We start from the raw sequence: 27,828 nt of genomic DNA, 5'->3' as shown, positions 1-27,828 counted from the left end.
GTTGTTGTTGTTGTTGTTGTTGTGTGTGCCAGGTGTTGAATCCAGGACTACATACATGCAAGGCAAGGCACTCTACCATTAAGGCACATCCCCTACTCGTGAATAGTTTTTACAGTACAGAAAAAGCACTAACCACAAAAGAAAAGACGCATTTGGGGTGAAGCCAAGGTGGTTGATTTGGGAAGACTTGTATTTATTTTCTCCTATGATGACAGCAATTCCACACCAAAATTTGGATTGATCAACAAACTACCTAACTACTATGAGGAACCAGAGAGATAGCATAGGGGTAAGGCACTCGCCTTGCATGCAGCTGCGCAAGTTTGAATCCCTAGCACTACATTTATTACCATTATCCCCACCAGGGGTCACAGAGCCAGGAATAGCCCTGAGCACCAACTGATGTGTCCCTCTCCAGCCACCCCTCCAAAAAAAATCCCTAATAAGAGAAAAATTTAAGTAATAAATTTAAAACCTGCTACAAAAAAAGAAGGGGCACAAATTTGCAAATAAATTTAATTACATATGTATTTACTTTGCAGTTTTTTTGGGGTGTGGGGTTTTGTTTGTTGTTTATTTGGGGGGCCACCGTGTGCTAGGGCAGAGAAGCATGTTTTTGTGGTGGGGAATGTCACTCTCTTCAGTGATAGGATTGGAACCAAGATTCTAGCATCATCCAGCCCTTTAAGCTATTTCCTCAGTTCTTATGTTGTGTTGGCAGAACCTCCTGCCCCCTCACCAGGCTATCTTCACCCGGGCCCCCCTCAAAGGGGGGTAGGTTGAGTTTCCTACCTCGCCCCAAGCAGAGCACCGGCAGCTGAAAACCTCCAGAACTCAGCCACAACCATGCTCAAGGCTACTCCCCACACCTCGGATGAGTCTCCACAGAGGAACCCAGGTATGTGGGACCCATGATTGAGATCTAAGCCTACTTGGATAGTGATTAGGCCTCCTCCACCCAGATCCCTAGTTTTCCAGTAGCTTGGCAGCCACACCCACAAACTGCCCCCAGCTTCATATAATCTCATCAACAGTCAAGATGCAGAGATTATAAAACAAAGCTCCCGGAAGAGAGCAATGCAGAATCTCACACGGCAGAGCCTGGCAAGCTACCCCTGGCATATTCGACATGCCAAAAACAACAACAATAATGGGCCTCATTCCTCTGACCCTGAATGCCACAGGGAGAAATGGAGATGTTAATGGCATCCGCTAGAGCAAATCAATGAGCAAAGGGATGACAGTGATACAATAATACATGTTGTATTAAGTAGCAATCCAATTGAGCTTATTTTAAAGATCTGAAGGGATTTGTTAAATTATTCATCATCAAGAAAAAAAAATGCCCAGGGCCAGTGAGATAGTTCAGTGGATAGGATGCTGGCCTTGCAGCCAGCCCACCCAGACTTGATTTCTAGCACCCAATATGGTTCCCCAAGCAAACCACAGAAAGGATTCCTGAGTGCAGAGCCAGGAATTACCCCTGAGCACCACCGGGTGTGGCCCCCAGAAACAAACAAAAAGAAACTGTCCCCAGACTTACCTAGAACCAAATATTCTCACTCCTCTTTACATAGTCATGTTTCTGGACTTTTTTTTTTTTTTTTCTGATTTCATGGCTGAACCCAGAGCCTCAAACTCGCTAAACCCGGGCTCTGAGGCTCTATGATTGAGCCACATGTCCATCTTTGTAGCCACTGAATTGTTCACATTTATTCTATTTCCTAAATTTTTGTCCCTTTATGTACGCTTTCTTTCTTTTCAACATTTTTTTAAAAACTCTCTTCTTAAGAGATTCTCTGGCATCACCACCCTGTGATTTGAGGCTAGCGACCAAAGTGACCAAAGAAGGAAAACAAAATTGATTAATAAAGGAGTGCAAGCAGATGAACAAGAAAAAGTGAGTGGAGATGGTTACTCCTGTGGACAGCCTCGAGAGGCAGCAGGCAGGAAGGGCCATAACAAGTGACAATGGCTTCCACCATCATTTTGACCCTCTTCCTTTTTTCCGGTCTCTTCGAGAGCCTGCAGGTAGTTCAGGAAAAGGTAGAGGATGAAAGTGCGCCCGCGAGGGCAGGGGGCCAGCTCGGGGCGGGCTCTCCTTGGGGCCAGACCCCGATGGGTCGCGGGGGTGGGGTGGCGGGGAGACAAAAAAAGCACTTAGGTTTGCCGCGGAACTGTTTGCGGGAGGCCGCAGTTGCACTGGGACGCGGGACCGCTGGGCGACGGACACGTGCGTGGCGGCGCTTCCGGCCGAGGGGGGTGTCGCGAGCGGCCTTGCGCGTTTCCGGGAGCTCGGCTGGTCCGGCGTCCCCGCGCCCAGCATCCGTGCACCGGAGCCCCGCGCCGCGTACCTCCGTCCCGGGACTAAGGGCCCCTAGGTTCTAGGTCCTCTGTGTCTCTGTGTCCCGTACCCGACGCTGCAAAAGGAGAGGCGGGGAAAAGCCAGTTTCCATAGATTTCTTTGCAGATCCTGTACCGCTGAGATCCGCGAGGTCACACTTCCCTGGGGGTTGGAAAAGAATGAAGAAATTAAAGCTTAAGGAGCTAGAGAGTCGCCTGCAACAAGTAGATGGATTCGAAAAGCCCAAGCTGCTACTAGAACAGTATCCTACCCGGCCGCATATTGCAGGTAGGGCGGCTGAGGGATCAAGCCCTGCTTAGCTTAGGAGCTAGCGCACTTTCTCTCCCTCTCCAGTTCTACAAAGATCATCTGGAAGATGACTTACCACGTCCGAGGCAGTCCTTGACAGCTCAGACTCTCAGTACTGTCTGACTGGTTTCCTGCACACCTCTCAGCATAGGTGTCTCCTTTGATGACTTTGTTTCATTCGTTGGCATTGAAATCCCGGAGGACGAAATTCTTGGTGATCTTGTTCACACTGCGTTTCCAATGCCTAGAAGCTTAGGAAATACTAATTTAGTAAGGATCGATTTCCTGTTGTACTAAATTGCCATTCTAAAGATTCCCAAACTGTGTATTCTACCCTGGAAATGAATACCAACTAGAGTTGGTAGCCAAAGGACTTAGTCTTAACAAATGCCAAGTAGCGTCTATATGAAGATAAAGATGCATTTCAGTTCTCACTTTTGCCATTATTTCATGAAAAATTTCAGTGTCAAAAGAAAATGATGATACGCGTGTATAGCAAAGGGTATATATGAGATTTTCTTAATCTTATTCTCATTTTATCTTTCGAGGTTTTGGTATTCTTGGCATTGTCCGCAGACTAGGTTTTGGGTAACAGACTAGTGCTGTTACCCTTCTTGGGATGGGGGTGGGGGGTTGTCTATTACTACACTGCAGGTTATACTTTAAGGTGTTACTGTTTTCATCACCTGGATGTCTATTTGAGAGAAATAATACAGTTGTTTTTAATCATTTGCACAAATTGGATTTTAGTCATCAACTTACTCCCTAATGTCTTTTGATCTTGTAGCGTGTATGCTCTATACAATCCATAATACATTTGATGACATTGAAAATAAGATGGTTGCAGATCTAGGATGTGGTTGTGGAGTGCTTAGCATCGGAGCTGCAATGTTAGGAGCGGGGTAGGTGATCAGTGTATACTGTTTGGGTATGGGAATGGCATGATAATAAATATAGATAGGAACAATTGAGTGATGTTCATGGGACTCCCAGTATAAGATGACAGGAGCAAGAATCTGAGTACATTTTGGATGGGCAAAACAAAAGACAGCAACAGTGGCAGTTGCTTGTCTCTTATATAGACTTGCGTTTCTAACCCTTGCCAGGGTGGTAAGCCATGCTTTTGAATGGTAGCACTAATTTTTATTTTGCCAACTGGGTTTTAAAGTTATGTGGGACTAGAGAAGTAGCTCAGTGGTGGAGCACATACTTTGCATGAGGTCCTGGGTTTGTTCCTTCCCACTACAGGAGGAACAAAATTTATGGACTTCGTTATTGTTGTATATTTACATAGCAATAATTAATTCATTCTTTGTGATTTGTTGTATTTACAGGTTATGTGTTGGATTTGACATAGATGAAGATGCACTGGAAATATTTAATAGGAATCTGGAAGAGTTTGAGTTAACAAATGTTGACATGATTCAGTGTGATATGTGCTCATTATCTAACAGAATGTCTAAGTCATTTGATACAGTAATTATGAATCCTCCCTTTGGAACCAAGAATAATAAAGGTTAGTAATAAGGATCGAGTGCACTGGTATATTTTTTAAAAAGCAAATTTTATTTTTTTTGATTAGTATTCTGACTAGGTGATTTTATTTGGGGGGGGGTGCATATCCAGCGTGGATGTTCAGGAGACTGGACCATGCCCCACTCAGGATCAAATTAGGATTGCTGCATGCAAAGCATGAGATTAGCCCGTTTACCCCAATGGATTTTTTAATGAAATTTTTTCTGCAGGTTACATGGTTATAGTAGTGTAACATTTATGATTATACTGATGTAGTTTTATTTGTTTGAGCTGTACCTGGTGGTACTCAAGGACTATTCCTGGCCCTGTACTCAGGAATGACTCGACAGTGCTCTGGGGACCACCTGCAGTGTTGGGCATTGGACTGAGTTTAGCTGCAAGCAAGGCACATGAACTTTAAGCCCTGTAGTATCTTGCTGACCCCACATTTCCAGTTTTGATTTCTGTACCTTCACTACCACTACAGAGCCCAAGACCCTCCACCACTATCCTTATGTCACTCACTTTGAGTCTGTCTCTTCCTTGACCCCTCACTCCTTGGTTCAGTTTTATAATGCAAGGAGTTTGTCATCATGCATTAGTGTTTATCCCCTTATATTGCTTCTCTGTATGTAGATGAGTGAGATGATCCAATATTTTCTTTCTCCCTTAGATTTATTTCTCTTAGCATAGTGCCAGTTCTATCCAAGTTGCTGCAATTGTAAGATTTAGTCTATTCTGTTAACTGTGTAATATTTCATTATGTATACTGTAACTTTTTTATTCATCTGTCATTGGACATTTGAATTTTTGTATTCCAGCTATTGTACTTAGCACTGCAATTAATATTATGTGTGCATATTATCTCTTCAAATTAAAGTTTTTGTACTCTTGGAGTAGATGCCAAGAAGTAGTATTGTTGGGGCTGGAGCAATAGCACAGCGAGTAGGACGTTAGATTCCTAGCATCCCGTATGGTTCCCTGAATACCGCCAGGAGCAATTCCTGAGTGCAGAGCCAGAAGTAACCCCTGTGCATCGCCAGGTGTGACCCAAAAAGCAAAAATAAAATAAAAAAAAAAGTAGTATTGTTGGGTCATAGGGAAGCTCTATTCCTTTTTGAAATTTAAGCAGTTTCACTATCATCCAGTTGTTCATCGGTTTGCTCGAGCGGGCACCAATAACGTCTCCATTGTGAGACTTCTTGTTACTGTTTTTGGCATATTGAATATGCCATTTTAAATTTTGAAATAAAAAAAATCATTTTTGTATTGTATCTGCAAACATTTAAAAGAAATTTTTTTAGTTGATTCACTGAGAGACACAAAACTGTTCATGATTAGGTTTCAGTCATACAGTGTTCCAACACCCATCCATCCGCCAGTGTACATTTCCCAGCACCAGTGTCCCCAGGTTCCCTCCCACCACCCCCTATTCCCCCACCCAGCTTACCTCTGACTGGCACTTTTCTTCTCTCTCTCTCCCTCCTCCCATCCCCCCCACTCTCTCTCTCTCCTTCTCAGCATTGTGGTTTGCAATACAGATACTGAAAGGTTACTAGGAATATCCCTTTACCTACTTTTGCTCTGTTCTTATTCAACATGATTCTTTCCAGCTATTATTGTCATACAGTTCCCTTCTCTATCTTACCCTCCACCCCACACATACTTGTGGTTGATTCCAACCACTGACCAATCGTAGCCCGTTTCCCCTGGCTGTGGATATTAGTCTTCTAATATATATTTTTATTTAATTTTTATTTTATTTAAAGTACCATGACTTAGTTATTCATAGTTGAGTTTTAGGCATACAGAGTTGCAGCACCACTCACACCCCAATTCAGTTTTCCTCCCACATACCCTGACCTCAAGCGGATTTAGCTTTTCCTTCCCAGTGGGGGTCCTCTTAAGTCATAACTGCTTACATTAAAACCGTGCTTTTATGCTTCTAGACTGTCCCATTTTGATACCATAGTAATTTCGCCACTCGTCCCGGGTCCATCCAAGACTCACAGTGAGGACCTGCCTTTTTGGGGAGTTAGGAACTGCGGCAACCAAAGCCTGAGTCAAGTAATTATGACAGATGCCAAGGAGTAGATATATTTCAGTCAATTAACTCCCAAATATTAGGAGCATAGCATTAATGGTCTTTCTATGTTTATTTTTATTTTTATTTATTATTATTTTTTTTTTGCTTTTTGGGTCACACCCAGCTGTGCACAGGGGTTATTCCTGGCTCTGCACTCAGGAATTACTCCTGGCGGTGCTCAGGGGACCATATGGGATGCTGGGAATCAAACCCGGGTCGGCCGAGTACAAGGCAAACGCCCTACCCGCTGTGCTATCGCTCCAGCCCGGTCTTTCTATGTTTAAGCAAAGAACATTGCTCTATACGAAAAGGGAAATAGGAAAGCAGGTAATTCACTACAAGGTCCAGAGTCACCAGGTTTGACTTAGTAACTAACACAAAGGAAAGGTTAAGGTTAACGATAACCAGGGACTAGGGGTGCTCGTAAGAGCACTATAAACTTCTCTGGAGGGAGGAAAAGGAACAATACACTGATAAAGCCTAAAACACTTAGGGTTAATATCCAATAACAGGTAACTTTTACTCATAACAGGAACTGATATGGCTTTTCTGAAGACTGCGTTGGAAATGGCAAAAAATGCAGTATATTCTTTACACAAATCGTCAACTAGAGAGGTAAATTCAGATTATCACAAAATTATCATTTAGTTTTAAATTCATGACAGACTTGTTTTGTGGCTTTGGAACTATAGCCTGCCCTGCTTTGGGGTTGTCCCCTACCCCTAACAGCCCCCCTTCCCCACTCCAGTGTTCATTTCACAGTGCAGGGTTTGAACCCAGACCTCCCATACACAAAAGCATGTGCTGCAGCCCTTTGAGCAATCTCTCCAGCCCCTTACGAAAGTGTTTCAAGAATTTCTTGTGAGGGGCTAGAGTGCTAATACAGTGAGGGATATAGTGCTTGTCTTGCACATGACATACCCAGGTTCAATCTCCAGCCCCACCTTGATTTCCCTTAGCCCCACCAGCAGTGACCCCTGGGCAGAACCATGAATGAGCTCTGAACACTGTTGGATGTGGCCCCCCGAAAAAGGAAAAACAAATAATTTGGGATTGAACTCAGGTTGGCTATATGCAAGACAAGCAAGCACCTTTTCTACTGTACAATCACTCTGGCCCTGGATATTTTTAAAACCGCTCACATTAATATGTTGTTTATATTCAGCATATTCAAAAGAAAGCTGCAGAATGGAAAATCAAGATAGACATTATTGCAGGTAAGACCCTTAAGTTTACCACACCACAAAACATAACTTTAATGTAGTAAGACCAACATGCATTAGCCACACTTTTTTTCCTTCAGATACTAAGATAGAACATTCAGTATGGCAAAACATGCATGGCTCATAATGGGTTGGAAATGGAATAAAGGTAGGTAGACAATATTTCAGACAGTCCCAATATATACATACTTTTTTGGTCTTGGGACCACACCCAGTAGTGCTCAGGGGACCATGAGGGGTTCTAGGGATCAAACTTGGGTTAGCCATGTGCAAGGAAAATGTGCTATCGCTGCCCTCTGAAAAATTTTTTTTTTACCCTCCAGCTCAGTACTGCTCACTGGTCATACTCCTGGTAGTGCTGGGGACCAAACTGGGGTAGCTGCATGCAAGGCAAATACCTTAACCCTGACATTCTACCCATACTGGACATTTTTAATAACTACCAAGTGATTCCTCTTAGTTCAACAGAACCCAGTATAACATCACAGCAATTTAAGTTTGGAATTCAAGTTCGTTAGATTTAATTTAAAACCCATGTATAGAAAATACATTATGCCTGAATTACCATGGTAATATTCTACATATTCCTGAAACAAAACTATTAAGCTTTTCTTTTAGTGGGATAGGTATAATCATCCACACTAAATCATTTTTGATACATTTTTATTAGTAAGTCAGGTGATATTCACAAACATCAAAATAGGAAAGGCGTATAATTCAAGTAATTTTGAAATGCCTGCAATAGTGCAATAGGGTATTTTTACAATTTAATAAACTGACCATGTTTATGCACTGAGATTTTATCACATCATTAACTAATGTGTTAAAGATCTATGAACCTTGGCATTGTATCAGTATTGTTATTCTGTAGTTAAATGTATTGTAATACATAACTTGGGATACCTCAAAACAGTACCGATAGTATTCTGGTCAGCTTAGCTTCTCCAGATATGGTCTCAGCTCATCATTCACACCTTCAAAAGACTTGCAGAATTTCAGGTTCTAGTTATACCTACTTATTAGACACTTTATTTCAACAAGATTTTGATCCAAGAGTGAAGTTACACATTAAAATTTGAAAGCAGGGGCCAGAGAGTACAGTGGGAAAAGAGCCTGCCTTGTAAGCAGCCAACCCTGATACTATATATGGTCCCTGAGCTCTGCCAGGAGGAGTGATGAGTGAACCCAGCCAGGAGTAGGTCCTCAGTACAGCTGGGTGTGCCCCCCCACACCAGAAAAAAACAAAACAAAAACCAAAACCTGTTTAGTGGGTTAGAATCGGTTTTTCTATTGCCTTGTTCAAATAAAAAAGAAATCACTTGGGGCTAGATAGTACAGCATATAGATTTGCCTTGCGCACTGCTGACCAGGATTTGATCTCCAGCATCCCATATGGTACCCCGAAAACTACCATGAGTAATTCCTGGGAGTGCAGAGCCAGGAGTAACCCCTGAGCATTTCCAGACGTGGCCTAAAAAACAAAACAAAACATTACTTTACAAAACACAAAGGATAGATTCCTTTTCCATCCCTCTAAAATCGATCACTAAGTTTGGGAAACCCTATTACATTTTTGGGGGGAGACATGGGGTCTAAGTCAGGAGCACAATTCCTCTTAGCTGTGCCTAGATCAGATGCCACATATGGAGTTACTCTCAGTGCTCAGACCCAGAGACACTAGGGCTCATCCAGACAATACTATACTCAGCATTACTTATCCAGCTGTGTGCATAAAAGGACTGGGCTATCACCCAGTGGCCTTAACTCCTATACTATCTCTTCAGCCACTGTCATCCTATTGCTTGATTTGCTCAAGCGAGCACCAGTAAGGTCTCCATTGTGAGACTTCTTTTTGCTTTTTGGGTCACACCTGGCTCTGCACTCAGGAACCACTCCTGGCAGTGCAAAGGGGACCACATGGGATGCTGGGATTGAACCTGGGTCGGCCGAGTGCAAGGCAAACGCCCTACCCGCTGTGCTATTGCTCTAGCCCCCATTGTGAGACTTCTTGTTACTATTTTTGGCATATCGAATCTTGGGGACGATATTCTCGGTAGCTTGCCGGGCTCTCCGAGAGGAGTGAAGAAATCAAACCTGGGTCGTCTGTGTGCAAGGCAAACGCCCTGGGCTGGAGTGATAGCACGGTTTAGAAAAAAATATTAAAACTGGATTTTCATTTGAGAGGTTAAAAGGAAAATAACTAGCTATTTACCACCATTACTAAAGCCAAACAATTTTTCTTAGTGGCTGATCATGGGTTATCTATCCAGTCAATTCTTGGTAGAGTCAAGTAACAGATCCTAAATGTTCAACTTACTAGCACTTAGTAAGGCCTTAACTTAGAAAGTCTGTGTATATTTAGAGTGGTAAATATTTGGAAATATAATTTAGATGGTTTTGTTTTACAGAGCTTCGATATGACTTGCCAGCATCATACAAATTTCATAAAAAAAAATCAGTAAGTCTTCATTTCTGTCTTTGCTACAATTCAGTATCAAAAGTTCCAATAAGCATTTTTAGTGCTAATAAGTTGTCCTAGTAAATACAGGAAGTCAACAGCCCAGGAGAATACAAGCAGGAACAACTTAAAGATAGTGTCACATTTTTAACAATGCATATGAAAGTTACATTTACACTATGCTTCTATAGGTGCCTTGTGGCTGAAAAAAACCCACTCTTTAATTACATGTAATGCAAATTGACACAAACCTCCAATTTGTAAAACCCGCAACTGCAATACTGTTCTGTGCAATAAAAACAGGTATGCCTGTAATTAACTCAGTACTTCTATTTTACAAATACTTTACCAAGTGCTTTGGGCACAAAAAGAAAACTTAATTTTTGGTTCTTTTTATACAGTATATATTTTTATTAGTTTGTAGTAATTTTCATATTACAAAAGCAATTTAGTGAATCTTTTGATATTTGAATACAGAAATAACACAAACAGAACTATACATTAAAAAATTTAGATAACGAAAGAGTTGAACAATTTTTTTTTCTTACAGGTGGACATTGAAGTGGACTTAATTCGGTTTTCTTTCTAAAAGTCTTTAAACAGAAGCCACATAATTACTAATAAAAGTGATTTTTAAAATTTTTGGTTATTAAAACTACTGGTCCCCAGCGCCATTTTCTGTCTTCTTTTGTTTTGATGCAGGTTCATCTTTGTCTGTGTCTTCTCTTGCTCTTTTTGCCGGTCCTATAGAGGAACAACATTTGCATTAAATTAATCAAAAGCAGGGCTGGAGTGGAGTGTCAGGATAGTAAGACGCTTCCCTTGCACACATCCAACTAGAATTTAGTCCTCACCAGGAGTGATCTCTGAGCAGTCAGGATTAAACCCTGATTATTGCTGGGTATGGCACCAAACAAAACAAAAGACAATTAAAAAAAAAAAAGGCTTTCCCTTCAAAGACATTCTTATCCCTGAAATTATTTTCCAGATGTCCTTATATCCATATCATTTGTAGTATCAATTAAAATTCAATGTAATTATGTATCAACAACCTGGGATCATTTATACATAATTAAGAAATCATCCTATTCTCTCTCAAAAACTAATTTCACCTAAGTTCCAAAGGACGCAGAAAAAAACTTACCAGTTGCACCATTTTCATCACGTTCATCATCACTGTCAAATTTAGTTTTCTTGCCCTGAAACTGTACTTTTCCTTTAGCAGACCCAGCTTGGGCTTTATTTCCCTTCCCCTTTCCTTTAAATCTTCGACCTAGAAAGACAAGATTAAGAGATACTTTAAATTCTGTGGGACAGGAGCGATAGCACAGAGGGTAGGACATTTGCCTTGCACTCGACCCACCCAGGTTAGATTCCCAGCATGCCATATGATCCCCCCCGAGCACCACCAGAAGTAATTCCTGAGTGCATGAGCCGGGAGTAACCCCTGTGCATTGCCAGGTGTGACCCAAAAAGAAGAAGAAAAAAAGAAATACTTTAAATTCTGTCAGTTTTCAAACTTTTTTTTCACACTAGCAAATAAGGCAATTTAACCAAGTTTTCAAAGAAAAGTTAGAGCAAATGACCTTTTGATTTCCATTTATTTAGGGATTCTTGCTGATCTTCTATGATTTTTTTCAGTGCTTCTCTCTCCACATCTCCTCCAAGAACTTCCCATGTCACTTCTTTGTTCCTTAATTGTAGATTACCATTATTTGCATCTTTGGCTTTATCCAGTGCATCTTTAGCTTTTTCCTTAAATAGAATTATTCCCTACACCAAAGACAAAATTCAGAGTCACAACTTTAAGTTTTATGACACAGGTCATTTCTTTGCTCAAAAGCGATTTTTCTATTCTGCAAATCTTCCATGCCATTACAAATCTCAAATTTGCTGAATATAAGAAACTTATAAAACTTTCAGTCATTGTTATTCACAACAACTCACAGTAATCACATTCAATGACAGCAATAATGAAGTGAAAAGTAAATTATTAAGTAGAAAAGTTTTCTATTAAATAGCAACATTGATTTCTTTGTTTTATTTTCTAAGAGTTAAGGTTCTAAGGTTTATCTGAACGATTGCTAAAAAAAAAAAAAAAAGCATATGAATTGTCTCCAAACCTCTTTTGCGCCTCTGACAAAGTCTATCCATTTTATTTCACCATGATTTGAGAAAAGAATATGCAAATCTTCTCTACAGGTCTGATCATCCAAATCCCCTGAAAATTTCAGCAAGCATCCAATCTTTTCTTCAAGAGATTTCTATAGAATACACAAGATAGTCAGTTTCTTAAAAGCAACTACCACTCTAATTTATACAAGAAAAAAACCTAGAAAATTAAAATGTTGAGTAGCATTTTAAATTTTGGGGCTATACCTGACAGTGCTCAGGGATATACTGGGGACTGACCCTAAGGTAAGCCCATGCAAGCAAGGTAAATACCCTACCTGCCCAGTATACTATCTCTCTGGCCCCCTAAAAAGATTTTTAGGGTGCATTTTCCTTTGCTCCACAATGGCGTCTGATTTCACTATACACAATTTATCTAACATTAGTTTTAAAATATCTCCACTTTTTATTCTCCAACATAACTATATATAAGTCCTATGGGATTTTTTTTGTTTTTGTGCTAGGATCAAACTGAGGGCCTCATAGCCTTACATGCAAATACATTTTTTACAATAAGAGGGTCAAACCCAGGATCTCTCACATTACAAGGCAGTGAGGTTCTACCACTGAACTATATCCCCACTCCAAATTATAGATTTCTTAAATTTCTATAATATAAACTTACCATCTCAGCATTTTCTGCTAACTTTTGTTTTTCTTCTTGCTCTCTACAAAAAAAGTAGTAAGAACATTACTATGCAAGAAAATTAATAGTAATACTTATTCTTGATCATGATGTTAGGTTAAAATACTTAATCGAAGCCAGAACCTACGGTTTTCTTATTGCCGAATACCAGTACAAACACAATACAGTCCCAATTACCAAAGCAACTTAAGATTTCAGCATTTTACTGGTAGAAAAGAAGTTCTTCCTGCTAGTCAGCCAAGAGCTCTACTTACCAAAACCACTAACTCTATGAACTAAACATTATGATTACCTCCACGTACTTACTGTTTAGCTCGTAATTTGGCTTCTACTTTATTTTGCTTTCTTTCTTCATTTTTTTTGGCAAAGTAATCTTCCCTAAAAGACATAACATGTGGAGGTTAAATTTATGAGAACAGAAATAAAATTTATTATGAATTTCATAAAACTGGCCAGAATACCAGCTAAAAACTTACTTGAAAAGTATTAGCAGGTCTGTATCTTTGTATTTCTGGCCAGGCATCTCAACAAACTTCTTGGCAGATTCAATGCAATCAAACACAGCAAATATTGATCCCTATTTAAAAAGGTAGAAAAGATTTCTTTAAGGTCACATCTAATTGTTCAACTCGAAAAAATACATAAGGTCATATACCATACCTTAAATGCTTTATGTAATGTTCTTCTCATTTGAATATTTAGTACTTGACCTTTACTTTCTAACCATTCTTTTATGTCATCAAGGGTTGCGTCAGTTGGGAAACCTTTCTATAAAGAGAAGGACAGATACAAATAACTTTTCAGAAAACTGATTCCCAGAAATATTTGTATTTGTCTCACTTGAAATGAAGCCATACACACCTCTCTCGAGTTTTCTAGTTAAAATCTACTGTTTTCCAAGTCAATGAAAGTAAAATCATTGATCTGGGCATCACTTCAAAATATAATCCAATGAGGACTGAGATTAAAACCATTCTAATGTGTATATAACTGTTGAATAACAGTACAGATTAATTATTCTTTTGTTTATTGAAATTTTTCTGAATGAAGTCTACCAAGAAAATTGCCTACCAAGAAAATTGCCTACCAAGAAAATTGTGGGGAGATAGTTCAATCATCAGAGCACACGGTTTGCACTGCATGGTGCCCTGGAGCTGCCAGGGGATCTCCCCAGTACCCAAAAAACTTTAGAAAAAAAATGTTATCAAGTTTGGCTATTGGCAACAAAGAATAGATGGTATGTACTGGGTGCTCAAAATATGCATAAAGTTTTATCAATATTGAATGGGATTTCATTTAATTTCCAACATTTCTCTAACAAATACAATAGCCTTTTCATAAAGCTTAAGAACACTGTCCGAGAATACAAGGTAAATAGCAAAATTGAATTCCTACACCCTTATTCACTCTACTCTTATATTCTTTCTAAGTAAATGTGAGATAAAATTAAATGTATTATAGGCCTACTTACAATGTAAACAGATCTGTTTTTCACATCATTTTTATATTCATCAGTTACTTCAGGGAGGGGTTTGTTTGGCGATCTTCGGATTTTAGTTTTGTCTTCACTTATTTCCATGAGTTCTGCCTTAGATTTGCTCAATGCTTCAACTATTACATTAAAATCTGTTGTTAGACGATTTAACCTAAGTACACAAAAGCACCGTAAGACTAAGCAGCACTGCTATTGATAAGAAACCTGAAGATTATTTTTTGAGAGGTTTTTTACCTGTTGAATTTTATCATTATCTCCAAAGGGACCCAGCCTTCATCTAGTTTGATTTGTTCCTTTAAAAATTTGTCCCGAGGCAAATTGAAGTCACCGAAATAATACTAGAAGGTAATCACAATATGTTTCAGAGCACTGTGGAATAATGGATCATTCTACCTTTAAAAAAATTCTATTCTTTAAAAAATATAAGAGGCAACAAACATTTTCTCCTAAACGCTCAATAATACATATTACAAAGAGAAGCCCCCCATAAAGATTACTAAAGTAATATAATTAACTTATGGCAATAAGTCCAGAAAACGTTAAAACATAGAAACAAAACTTTAGCACATGAAAAGCCTAGGTTCAAATCAGTGCAATAATAGAATTATTAAACTGGAAAAAAAGGAAAATGAACATTTTATCAAAGCACAGTCATTTTCTCAGTGTACAAGTAAAGGAGAAAAAATATGAAAATTCAGGTCTAATAACCAGGATACCAAAGGCAACACAAAAAGTAAAAGACAGGGGCTGGAGCGATAGCATAGCGGGTAAGGCGTTTGCCTTGCACGTGGCCGACCTGGGTTTGATTCCCAGCATCCCATATGGTCGCCCAAGCAACACCAGGAGTAATTCCTGAGTGCAGAGCCAGGAGTAACCCCTGAGCATTGCTGGGTGTGACCCAAAAAGAAAAAAAAGACAAACAAAAAGGCTTATTAGGCATTCCTATAAAGAGGGAGAAGAGGGGAGGGGTGCACAACTGAAAACTTGATAAAGGGTCAAGGGAAAAAATTGTTGAGTTTAGAAATTTATTATGAACATACAAAATTTAATCTCAATACCTTCTAGTGGCCTGAGTAGACTCAGGTCAGCAAATCATAAAATGTTTTCAAATACGCAAACCTTTCAGAGTTCAAAGTTGTAGCTCTGAGACCAGAGATATAGTACAGAGATTCCCCAAGCACAGCCAGGAGTAATCCCTGAATACAGAGCCAGGAGTACATCTTGGTATGGCCTCCAACCCTCAAAAGCAAACTATTTAGGCTAATAAACTTGGAAATTTTATCTTAATTAAAATTTTTATCAAGATGTATAAAGTTCTATGACATCACAGAACTATCAAAACTAAAGAAATGAAAATAGCCTATATATCAAAAAAGGGATTGAATAAACTATTGATAACTAAAACTTGACTCCCCAAAGTGCATCCCATTCTGTTGGTACAATCTTTGCCGAAAGTTTGAAAGGGTATCATTATCTCAACAAGGAAAGATCTGAAAGGTAACAGATTGTGGGAGGGACTTTCTTAACCTTTTCTATTTCTCCTTGTATTGTTTTAAACATAGAATGTTAAGGTTTCTTCATAACTATAAAGAAATGAACACAAAAAGTTCTAACAGAAATTTTTTTTTTTTTTTTTTTTTTTGCTTTTTGGGTCACACCTGGTGATGCACAGGGGTTACTCCTGGCTCTGCACTCAGGAATCACTCCTGGCGGTGCTCAGGTGACCATATGGGATGCTGGGAATCGAACCCAGGTCGACTGCGTGCAAGGCAAACGCCCTACCCGCTGTGCTATCGCTCCAGCCCTCTAACAGAAAATTTTAAATGGTCGAAGTACAACTTTTTGTTTTTGGGTCACATCCAGAGGTGTTCAGGGGCTATTCCTGGGTCTGTACTTAGGTGACCTAATTGGACCAGAATCACTGCCAATAGTCATATTAAAGGTAAGTGCCTTACAGCCTTCACTCTCTCCAGCCCAGAGGTACAACTGTAAAAAGAACAGCTCTGGTTCAACAAGTTGCAAAAACAAAGCAAAAAGATTTTTAAAACCTATCTCAAGTTTCTCAGTAATGACCAAAAAATAAAGGGGTAAGCTCTCCAAGCAGTCATTATTGACACTGCAGACCTTCAACTTAAATATAGCATTTTTTTTTTCTTTTGAAGTGTGGCAGAGTTGTAGAGACAGGTCCCAAGACAAGTGGAAACAACCCATCTGGATTTCCTCTGCTTGTACTATAGCACCATCTGTCCCCATGCCAGCACGAAGCAGCAAGGAATGGGAAAGATTTAGGTGCTCAGCATCTCAGTTTTTAAGACTTTGCTACATAAAGTACAGGAATCCAAGTTCTGCAATAACATTTAAATGCCTTCAACATCCGCTGAGATTTCCCCCAACTCATCAATGCTGTAACTACCGCACTGTTTAAAAGTGGACATAAAACTACAAGGGGACTGAGGATGTAACTCAAACAGTATAATACATGTCTTCCATGTGGCATGGGAATGGACCCCAATTTTTAAAAAGGGGGGGACTACTAGGACTTCCAAAATTATATAGTATAATTTGGGGGGAGTGGTGTCACACCCAGTGATCAGTGCTTACTCTTGGCCAACTCATTTGGTCTTGGGTTACTCCATAAAGGGTGCCCAGGATTCAACCTTGGTTGGCCATATCCAAGGCCAACACAGGGCTTTTTTTTTTCCCCCAAATCAAGTGGATCCTTCTGGAAATTTTACCTTTTGTGTTATAGCAGGAAGGGAACCCAGAGCCTGCATATAGAGTATACACTTTACTAAGGAGCTAAAAATCCCAGTCTAAATGTTTTATATTTATTAACTAATGAAAACCTCATAATCACTTCATGAAGACAATACTTCATGAATACCATCCCCACCTCATGTATTAAAAAAAAATTTAACAGGCAGAATGGTAAAGAGCTTGCTGTGCAAACACTGGTGACTGGATTTGATCCACAGCAGGACAGCATCACCAAGAGTGATCCCTGTGCACAGAGGAAGCAGCACAGCTTGGTGTGACCCCAAAATCAAAATAGCAACAAATTTAAAAGATAAAAAAATTTTTTGAAATGTTTACAGTCCTTGCAATTATTAAAATGTAAAAGCACATACTATACTAATTTAACTATATTAATACTAATATAAAACCAAATACTACATTCATCTAATTCCAAAATTCAAAAACAAACAAATGTCCATTAAGTAGACAAAAATACTCACTAGCTGGTCTTTGTATTTGTTTTCAGGCCCTAAATTAAATTCCCTTTGAAGGAGCATTTTTTTGCAGTTAGCAGCACAAGAAACATACCTCAATCTGATGACAGATTTTGGCTTCCAGGGCAGCCATTTTTTCATTATCACCATTTTCAGCCATTGTGGGCTATCTGTAAATTTCCCCCAAATTGGCAAAAAGAGGTTATTCTTCTTTCACATAAACACGAGACCAAAAACACTTTTTTTTCCAACCAATATCCCACTGTTTTTCTTAAAAGAATTAACTTTACAAGTTCAACTACTCTTCGTAACTCTAAACAAGAAGAAAAAAACAACTTTGGACTAAGTGATAAAAACTGATAAGATAATCCACATCCACTTCAGTAAACTCACTGTTCCAGACAGAACCCACTGTTCTATCTTCAACAAAATCAGTGTTTCTCTTCATTTAACAGGTAAAGAAAACTGCGTGGAAACATGCCAATTATCAACTACTACCGCTTTTAAAGGAAAATCATCTGTCAGCACAGCACAAGGGATCTCGGGTCCCATTTCTTTTAAAATCAGCAACAGTCTATTTACAGAAACTTTTCTGTTCGTTTTTGGGGGGCCACACACGGCGGTGCTCAGGACTCACTCCTGGCTCTGTGCCCGGGACCACCCCTGGCGGTGCTCGGGGACCATATGGGATGCCGAGTCAGACCCGTGCCAGGCAAACAAACGCCCTACCCACTGTACTATAGCTCGCCCTCCCCCAGAAACTTATCAGAGAAATATCCTAACTTTAGGGTGACAAAAATTCAAGTGGTTCAGTCAGGGTTGGCTGAGAAGCTGCGTGTTAAGGAAAATATGAAAACGATCAATTGAGTACCTTGGGGTACTCGAAGTGGGAATTCTACTCACATCGCCCGAAGCCTTACAAGTGTCCTTCACATCACTGACCGGGACATTGCAGGGGAGAACAGGGGGGCGGGGGTCCCCTGGTTTACTAGAAAGAGGTCAAACACCAAATCTTAAGACTGCAAATGACTGGGGCTGGAGCGATAGCACAGCGGGTAGGGCATTTGCCTTGCACGCAGCCGACCCAGGTTCGATTCCCAGCATCCCATATGGTCCCCTGAGCACCGCCAGGGATGATTCCTGAGTGCAGAGCCAGGAGTAACCCTGAACATTGCCGGGTGTGACCCCAAAAAGCAAAAAAAAAAAAAAAAAAAAAAAAAGACTGCAAATGACTGGTCCAGGGAAGCGCCCCTCAACCTGCAGGTCAAACACGCCCTAAACGTGTTTGAAGACGGTATCCGGGTGACCTGCTCCTCGATTTAACTACCACTGGCACGCTCTGGAGACAGCGTCTGTAATCGCTGTGCCAGTCATTCGGATGGACACTGAACACTTCCAGAACGTCTTCGGTAAAAATGTACCCCGCTGAGGTCCTGGATCCCTCACATAGAGCGAACCGCGAGAAAGGCAAACAAACAAAACACTACTGCAGCCCTCTCAGACTTCTCCAGGGAGAAAATCCGGAACCCCATTTCCTCAGACGATCCCCCAACTTGGCAGCGAAATAGTATGCACACCTTTGAAGAAACGTGCTCACACGCGGCCTCGCCACGAGCGAACGAAGACTTCAAGGATCGCCCAGGATCGCCCGCGGCGGGGAGAAAGCGGGATTCTTGGGCCTCCGGGTGGGGATCCCCCTGCCCACAGGCTCCAAGTTAAAAAGCCTTCGGGTGTCGAACCCGCGCCCCCTCTCCTCAGGAGCTCACGCAAGACGGGTCCACGCGCTCGGGGCGACAATGGAAAGTCGTGGAGCGAAGAAACCTCCACACGCCGTGAGTCTGCCGCAGCCTCAGTTCCAGAGCCTCCCCCACCCCGAAGCCCCTCCGTCCCTCCCGCCGCCGCCACGGAAGTCCCAAACCAACCACTGGCTCGCCGGGCCTCGGCCACGTGCGGGAAGCTTCCCAGCTCCCGCCCCCAGCTGCAGCCTCCTGCGCTGGAGGCCGGCCCCGCGCCGCCCCGCGCCGCCCCGCGCCGCCCGCGGCTCCCGGGCCCCGCGCGCCGCCTCCGGCCGCGGCCCACGCGGTGCTCGCCCCGAACGTGAGGGAGTCCAGCGGCAGCCACGGCCGGAGAGAAGCAGCAGGGAAGCGAACGCGCCTCCGCGCACCCTGCCGGGAAGGCCCATTTTACACCATCTTCTCGCCGGCCGCCAGCAGTTGCTCACCTTCCGGGGCCCAGTCCCGCGCCAGGGGCACGCTAACGGCGACGGCAACGATTTGGCTTCCCCAGCGCCGCTGGCCAGCCTCAAGCGCGGAAAGACCGGGGCCGTCCCGACAGCCCTCGCGGCGCCGGTGGGCGTGGCCTCGGCGGGACTCTGTGGGCGCCGGCGCGGAGCCCCGGGCATGCGCACCGGTCGGGTTCTCAGGGCCCGGGGAGTCCCGCCCTCGCTCGGAGGGGATTGGCTGAGAGCGGCGCTCTCCGGGCAACGCGAGGGCTGCGGCGCGTGCCTGTCTTGGGCTCGACCTGGAGGCCTTTTCAAGCTGACTTGGTGCTCTCTAAGCACGTCAGGGGGCTACCCTGGCTGGACCCCAGCGCTGCCCGGAGGGCCTTCTCCCATAATAATGCCACTTTGCTGCCGTGTGCTGTAGGTGCTCAGGGACAAACAGGTCCAACGGATTCTAGCTGTCTTTGTCTACCCGCGGTTCTTGGCTTTCCACGCAGAGGAAGTGTTTGGCTTTTCTATCTGCTTTTTAAGACACTCAAAACAGACAACTTTATCTCTAAAGAATGTTCTGGTAGTTCTTAAAAAAATGGAAAAAGTGAAATTAAAAATCAGTTCCTGGGATCTTGGGGTTGAGAAACAATCTGAAGTTAAACTGTTCAAATAACGGCTTTCCTGCCTATGCACTCTGTAACCTTTGGCAAGTTACTCAACTTTTCCGTTCCTCATAAAATGGTGCCAGGGATGAATATTGCCTACTTTATTTAGTTGTTGTGGGCAACATGTACTTTTCAAGGATGTGTGCCTAGCAAGAGAAACCATATCTATTAATTAAAACAAAAGCCACGATTTTAAAAGATTTAAACTTCCTGGAGTGCTGAAACCTATTATCTCTGTTAGTGCCCTTTCTTGTTGGTATACCTTATGCAGATAATTTCACTTACTTAAAGAAATTTATTTTTTTAATCTGACTTTATTGTTTACCATTATCTTGAAATGAGGCCCATTTTTGTTACTGTTTTTGGCATATCACCACTGGTAGCTTGCCAGGCTCTGCCATGCAGGTGGCATATTGTAACAATCTGCATGCTGACAAACACGCCAAACACTTGGAGAAGAACTGTTCTTTGGAATATGCGACAGAGGCATCAGTGGTGTCGGTGTTCTCCTCAACACGAACTTGGCCATGAGCATTGAGTCATTCGAATACCTAAAAACCCGAATTGGACGCTTACATTTGAATAGATGCGGCTCATTGCCAGCAGTTTCTATCTTCGTCGTCTATGCACCAATATGCAACTACAAAAAAGAAGAAATTGAGAAGTTCTACATGGAACTGGAAAAGTTCTATAAAGAAGACCACACCTTCTACAAGGTCATTGTCGATGATTTTAATGCCAAGATAGGACCTAGAAGGTCGGCCGAAGAACTCCACATCGGGACCCATGGCCTACAATGGAATCAAAAGGGTGAGAGATTGAGTTCATCATGTCAACCAAGACCATCCATGGTAACTCGCAGTTCCCAAAGGCGGAATCTAAATGTTTGACATGGGAGTCTCCCGGTGGACAGTTACACAGTGAAATTGACCACATCATATTCAATCGACAGTTTTGCCTAACCAATATTGCTTCTGTCCCAAAATCCCAAACGGGATCAGATCACTGTCTCCTTCGTGCGAAATTCTACTTCACGGAGCAGGGAGAAAGGGCTGCAGAGTTTAAGAAGAGAATTCCCAGAATGACCACCAACTGGGAGATCTTTGGCACTATTGCGGCAATATGGGAAGATGCCATCGTTGACAACATCAACGAGGAATACGATTGACTGGTTCAGCACCTCCATGACTGTGCAAGAAACACCAAGAGAGAGAAAGCCACAAAAATATTCCTGTCTTCGAAAACTCTCTAGCTCATTCGCCAACATGGTTTGGCACGAGCCTCAGGCAATCACAAGCTAATGTCCAAGCTCACAAAGCTGTGCAGAGAAGCAGTAAAGGGAGACCCCCAAAGACAGAAGAGCAGCAGTGTTGGCCGATGTGGCAGAAGCCGGGAAAAGTATTTGCAACACCCGCCTGTCTTTCACCACTATAAGACCAAGGTGACAGCCCTCCGACGTCCTGATAAATTTATCACATCTTCCAGAAGGTCAATGGAAAAGGTTATCCACAACTTCTACTCAGATCTTTTTGATAGCCACATCCACCTGCCCACATACCAAATTCCACAGGATGGATATGTTGTTCCCAGCATTCTCCCTCCTGAAACCCAACATGCCATTTCGTCTGTAAAGAAGCATACAGCACCCAGTCCAGACAAGGTCAGAATGAACACCTGAAGAATCTGCCGCCAGTACTCATCAATACACTGGCTCAGCTCTTCCCACACTACCTGTCTGAATGCAAGTTTTCATCCTAATGGAAAACCAGCAAGACCGTTCTGTTGTACAAGAAGGGAGACATCCACAACATCGGCAACTATTGCCCAATCTGCCTGTTGTCCATCGTCTACAAGTTGTTCACTCAAGTCATCCTTAATAGGATTGGCAGAACACTAAATGAAAAACAACCATGCGAGCAAGCTGAGTTCCAAAAGGGATTCAGCATGATCTGCCATATCCACACGGTGACCAAGCTCATTGAGGTTTCGTGAGAGTTCAAGATGCCACTTTGTCTAACGTTCATTGATTTAAAGAAGGCCTTTGATTCTGTTGGGACTGAAGTGGTAATCGAAGCCCTAGCCAAACAGGGTGTTCAAGCTCATTACATCAGGATCCTCCCTGAGCTGTATTATGGATTCACCACCAGGATCTCACCATTCTACAAGGAAGTAATCATCGACATAAAGAGAGGGGTTTCGGCAGGGCAATACCATTTCACCGAAACTCTTCAGTGCCACCCTCGAGAACGTCATGTGATGACTGTAATGGGAAGGAATGGGAGTGAAGATAGATGATCGCAACTACACCACCTCTGCATCACTGATGACAATATTCTAATAACACCAAACATTAGTCAAGTGGCACAAAAGCTGGCTGACTTCGACCATGAGTCTGGAAAGGTCAGACTGCAGCTGAATCTCAGCAAAACGATGTTCATGAAAAATGAACTAGTCCCTGATGTCTCAATGGAACAAACATCTTCGAATGCAGCAACTATGTGTACCTGGGTTGAGAACTCAACATGAAGAAAGACTTGGCACCGGAACTGCGCAGGAGGAAGAGAGCAGCATGGAACTCCTTCAAGAGTGTCAAAGAAGTGGTTAAAAGGATGAAGAACCTCCGGCTCTGGGCACATATTTTCGACTCCACCATTCTTCCTGCACTTACATACACTTCAGAGACCTGGGCCCTATGAAAACAGGATAAGAACACTATTCGGGTCTCCCAAAGAGGAATTAAAAGAGCTGTGCTTGGAATACCATAGTGAGAGAAGTAAGAGAAGGAATCCGGAGTTCTGAACTCCGTCGATGACGGAGAATCAGGGGCGCTGTCTCATTTGTCAAGGCGTTGAAAATCAGATGAGCCAGACACGTAATGTGATTTGTAGACGACCACTGGACGAGAGTCATTATTGACAGGATTCCATGGGATATCAAAAGAATGTCTGGCCGCCCACCTATGAGATGGTCAGACTTCTTCGTCAAGACTCTGAATGAGGGGCTGGAGCAATAGCACAGAGTGTAAGGTGTTTGCATTGTACATGATCAATCCGGGTTCGATTCCCAGCATCCCATATTGTCCCCTGAGCACCGCCAGGGGTAATTCCTGAGTGCAGAGCCAGGAGTAACCCCTGCGCAATGCCGGTGTGACCCAAAAAGCCAAAAAAAAAAAAAGAAGGATCCTGAATGAACGGTTTGAGGCTCTTTGTGTTCTTGGAGCAAGCAGACTCCATTGGGCTATGCTAGCTCACAGCAGGGATTAATGGAGACGTTACTGGAACCCGCTCAAGCAAATCAATGAGCATTGGGATGGCAAGTGATACAAGTGATTAGCTTGAAATACTGTTTTTTAAAAAAATTTCTAAATTTTATTGAATCACCGTGAGATAGTTACAAGCTTTCATGTTTGGGTTACAATTACACAATGATCAAACACCCATCCCTCCACCAGTGCACATTCTTCACCACCAATATCCCGGGTATACCCCCCCTTTCCCACCCTCCCCCTGCCTATATGGCAGACAATATTCCCCATACTCTCTCTCTACTTTTGGGCATTATGGCTTGCAACACAGACACTGAGAGGTCATCATGTTTGGTCCATTATCTACTTTCAGCACACATCTCCCATCCCAGCTGGTTCTTCCAGCCATCATTTTCTTAGTGATCCCTTCTCTATTCCACCTGCCTTCTCTCCTCTGCTTATGAAGCAGTGTTCCAGCTATGGGGCAATCCCCCTGGCCCTTGTATCTACTGTCCTTGAGTGTCAGCCTCATGTGATGTTATTTTATATTCCACAAATGAATGCAGTCCCTCTATGTCTGTCCCTCTCTTTCAGACTCATTTCACTTAGCATGATACTCTCCATGTGTATCCATTTATAAGCAAATTTCATGACTTCATCTCTCCTAACAGCTGCATAGTATTCCATTGTGTAGATGTACCAAAGTTTCTTTTTTTTTCTTTTTTTTCTTTTTGTGTCACACCCGGCGATGCTCAGGGGTTACTCCTGACTCTGCACTCAGGAATTACTCCTGGCAGTGCTCAAGGGACTATATGGGATGCTGGGAATCGAACCCAGGTTGGCCGAGTGCAAGGCAAACACCCTACCCGCTGTGCTATCACTCCAGCCCCAATGTACCAAAGTTTCTTTAGCCAGTCATCTGTTTTAGGGCACTCGGATTGTTAGCTTGAAATACTTAAGGAATACAGTTTCGTACTTCTTAAATATTTGTACATGTCACCATCCCATAGCCAAAGTTCTGCTTCACTCTGTTAAAATGATCCTTCTATTCTTTCATCCTCCTTCTCTTTCCTCTCTGGTAACAGTTATATTTTTATTTTTAACAGTTATTTTTCTTGTGCTTTGCCTGTTCATTTGCTGTGGTTATCTATATTTCATATCACTCAGTGTATCACTGTCATCCTGTTGCTCATCAATTTGCTCAAGTGGGCACCAGTAATGTCTCCATTGTGAGATTTGTTGTTACTGTTTTTGATATAGAAATAAAATGTTTTGGTATTGTATTCTCTTCTTTTTTGTCTTCCATTTCTGCTGTTTTAGTTAGCCTAGTTATCTGCAGTTTCATTCTTGTTACCTGAAAATGCATAACATTATGCCTTTTTTGGAGCTGAGTAATATTCCATCAATGATATACACCACTTTTTATCTATTATTGCATTACCTGCATTTTTTGGCTTAAATACTTTAGTCCAGCCTTTCATTATGAACTTATGTTTGTCTTAACATAAAATGTGAGTTTATTGCATGCATAATATCACTGGAGCCTGCCTTTTGAATCTGTACAGCCATTCTGTCTTTTGGTCAATAAGCTCACATCATTCACATTTAGAATAGTTATTGGTATCTGGTACTTAATTACTGCGATTCATTTTTTTTTCATGGTTGTTTTTTGCTTTGGGTGTTTTTTTCCTGTTTGTCTTGTCATTTAGATAATTTTTCAGTTTTTCATAGTGAGGCTCTCAGTTTCACGTGCTTTTTTTTTTTCTCTTGGGTTTCTGAAGGGTTTTGAAGTGTTTCAGAAATGTTCATGAAGGGGGCTGGAGTGATAGTACAGCGGGTAGGGCGTTTGCCTTGCACACGGCCGACCCGGGTTCGATTCCCAGCATCCCATATGGTCCCCTGAGCATGGCCAGGGGTAGTTCCTGAGTGCAGAGCCAGGAGTGACCCCTGAGCATCTCGGGGTGTGACCCAAAAAGAAAAAAAAAAGAAATGTTCGAAGGGTTCTCTTGCACATCTGTCCACTGACCCATTGTTTCCAGCTGAGGTCTTGGAATCCTTAGCTGTTAACAAAAATATATTAATGGTTTATCACTGGAGCGATAGCACAGTGCGTAGGGTGTTTGCCTTGCACAATGCCAACCCTGGTTCAATTCCTCTGTCCATCTCAGGGAGCCTGGAAGCTACCGAGAGTATCCCACCCGCATGGCAGAGCCTGGCAAACTACCTGTGGCATATTGATATGCCAAAAATAGTAACAACAAGTCTCACAATGAAGATATTACTGGTGCCCACTCAAGCAAATTGATGAACAACAGGAAAACAGGGCTACTATTCTTGATCCAGATGGTTTAAAGCCAAACCATCTATCAATGATACAGCCCTAGGAAGGGGTTTCACATGTCAAGGTGTATGCCTCAGGGTTTTTTTTTTCCTTAACCCCAGAGAGTAATCAGCATTGAAGAGAAGAAAGGAGGGAGTAAATACTGCACAAAGTTTTGATTACTTGATTAAAGCACAAAGGAGACTCTTATATTGCTATCTTTCCCATAGCATAACTGTATAGCACTGTCGCTGTCATACCGTTGCTCATCGACTTGCTCAAGCGGGTACCAGTAACATCTCCATGTGAGACTTGTTGTTACTGTTTTTGGCATATCAGATATGCCACAAGTAACTTGCCAGACTCTGCCATGGGAGTGAGATACTCTCGGTAGCTTGCCGGGCTCTCTGAGAGGGGCAAAGTAATCGAACCCAGGTCAGCCGCGTGTAAGGCAAATGCCCTACCCGCTGTGCTATCGCTCCAGCCCAACTATATAGCACAAAACATTAAAATATTCTCTGTTATGTGTTGATTTACAACAATATCAAAGAATGACTTGTTAAAAACTTTAAGATGTGCATTACTGAGGCTCTGTGAACCAAAGTAAAAGTCTCAGTGACTGTTAGACACAGATAATCAAGTGAAGCTTTAAACTCAAGAAAGTCTAACAGAGCCAGGCGATGGCTGAGAGGGCTGCAGTACAGACATTGTGTTTGAAAGTCCCGGGGATTTGCTCCAGAGCACGACATGCCTTCCCACTCTCTTCACACAGCTAGGTACAAGTGATTGGTGGCTCTTTGCACTCTGGGGCCAAACAGCACCTTATCACCAGGCACTAGCACCATACTCTCAGGCCTGCACCACCAGGTCAAGTATTTCTGAGTGGCCGCATTCCAGTCTAGGGACCACTGGGAGGGCCTCTAAATGCAAAAAAAAAAAAAAAAAAAAAAAAAGTAATGGTCCAACAGATTTTACTGTGAGAACTGCTCCAAATCCTGCAGGTTTGAGTTGAGCCAATAGACCTTGTCATAGAGTACTAAACATGCTAGAAAAGGAATGGAAGGGCCAGAGAGATAACTGATAGGGTGTTTGTGTGTGTGTGGGTGGGGGGGGAGAGGGGGCTAAACAAAATTATAAAACTGCTTTTCAATATGCATTTCTCTCTAAAATCCTTTTCTGGGGATATAGAAGGGGAATCTGAGAACCTGGAAAACTTGGATTAAAATCAGTACTGAGTTTCCTTTTCCTTTTCAGCAATCCCTCGCTCCAGCCTGAGGTCACGGCTCCCCCAAAACTTAGGTGTTAGGGGCCAATTTCCATTCAGTGTAGATCAGGTGGACCTTCAGTACAGCTTACCTGCAGCCTTGTAAGGCTGGAAGTTGGGGCTCCAGACAGAATCCTGTCCTACCTTCCAGGCTCTTCTCAGAGAGACCGAAGTGGGTCAAGCAGACTAGGACTCATACCTTCCCTACTGAGTCTATGACTTCTCTTGACTCCCACCTCTCCTCAACTTCACAATTATTCCTGAATGTGGACTTCTGGATTTTGATGTCTCTATCTCCTGTTACTCTTTAAAAAATACCTTTTATATTCATGTATTTATTTGTATTCCCCAAAGAGCCTGGCAAACTCCCCGTGGCGTATTCGATGTGCCAAATACAGTAACAATAATAGTCTCATTTCCCTGACCCTGAAAGAGCCTCCAATCATTGGGCAAGATGAGTAAGGAGAGGCTGCTAAAATCTCAGGGCCGGGACGAATGGAGATGCTACTGGTGCCTGCTTGAGCAAATTGATGAACAACAGGATGACAGTGATACAGTGATTTATATTCCCTACCCCTTTCAAGCTTCATTATTGTTGGTGAGCATGTATGTGAGCCCCACAGCATCCCCTGGTGAGCACCACAA

At 42.3% G+C, this 27,828-nt stretch overlaps 2 protein-coding genes and 1 non-coding gene across 5 annotated transcripts; 1 reads left to right on the top strand and 2 right to left on the bottom strand.

The window, feature by feature from the left end:
* Window positions 1-2,272: 2,272 nt before the first annotated feature.
* Window positions 2,273-10,604, top strand: METTL5 (methyltransferase 5, N6-adenosine). Of its 3 annotated transcripts, none has more exons than XM_004601141.2 (7): window positions 2,273-2,632; window positions 3,441-3,555; window positions 3,988-4,169; window positions 6,787-6,869; window positions 7,420-7,471; window positions 9,886-9,935; window positions 10,486-10,604. In XM_004601141.2, exons 1-7 carry the CDS (start codon window positions 2,524-2,526, stop codon window positions 10,522-10,524), a joined length of 630 nt encoding a protein of 209 aa, XP_004601198.1. In that variant the 5' UTR covers window positions 2,273-2,523; the 3' UTR covers window positions 10,525-10,604. The 3 variants fall into 3 exon arrangements, with proteins under 3 accessions (XP_004601198.1, XP_054978391.1, XP_054978392.1); XM_055122417.1 differs by lacking the exon at window positions 2,273-2,632 and adding an exon at window positions 2,640-2,923; XM_055122416.1 differs by lacking the exon at window positions 7,420-7,471 and having other exon boundaries at window positions 10,486-10,548.
* Window positions 9,936-19,842, bottom strand: SSB (small RNA binding exonuclease protection factor La). Its single transcript, XM_004601142.2, has 12 exons — window positions 19,700-19,842; window positions 17,573-17,648; window positions 14,483-14,586; window positions 14,225-14,399; window positions 13,414-13,521; window positions 13,230-13,330; window positions 13,060-13,131; window positions 12,733-12,775; window positions 12,059-12,199; window positions 11,522-11,708; window positions 11,080-11,208; window positions 9,936-10,679 (listed from the first exon to the last, which is right to left on the bottom strand). The coding sequence occupies exons 2-12, from the start codon at window positions 17,636-17,638 to the stop codon at window positions 10,591-10,593; spliced, it is 1,215 nt and encodes a 404-aa protein (XP_004601199.2). The 5' UTR covers window positions 17,639-17,648; window positions 19,700-19,842; the 3' UTR covers window positions 9,936-10,590.
* LOC129400707 (small nucleolar RNA SNORA55) lies at window positions 16,408-16,541 on the bottom strand. Its single transcript, XR_008627892.1, has one exon. It is a non-coding gene; the product is annotated as a small nucleolar RNA SNORA55 (small nucleolar RNA).
* Window positions 19,843-27,828: the final 7,986 nt, after the last annotated feature.

Source organism: Sorex araneus, chromosome X, assembly GCF_027595985.1.
Source record: "Sorex araneus isolate mSorAra2 chromosome X, mSorAra2.pri, whole genome shotgun sequence".
In the NCBI taxonomy this organism is placed as follows: domain Eukaryota; kingdom Metazoa; phylum Chordata; class Mammalia; order Eulipotyphla; family Soricidae; genus Sorex; species Sorex araneus.
Note: the sequence above shows the minus strand (reverse complement) of the source record. Positions and strands in the feature narration are given on the sequence as shown.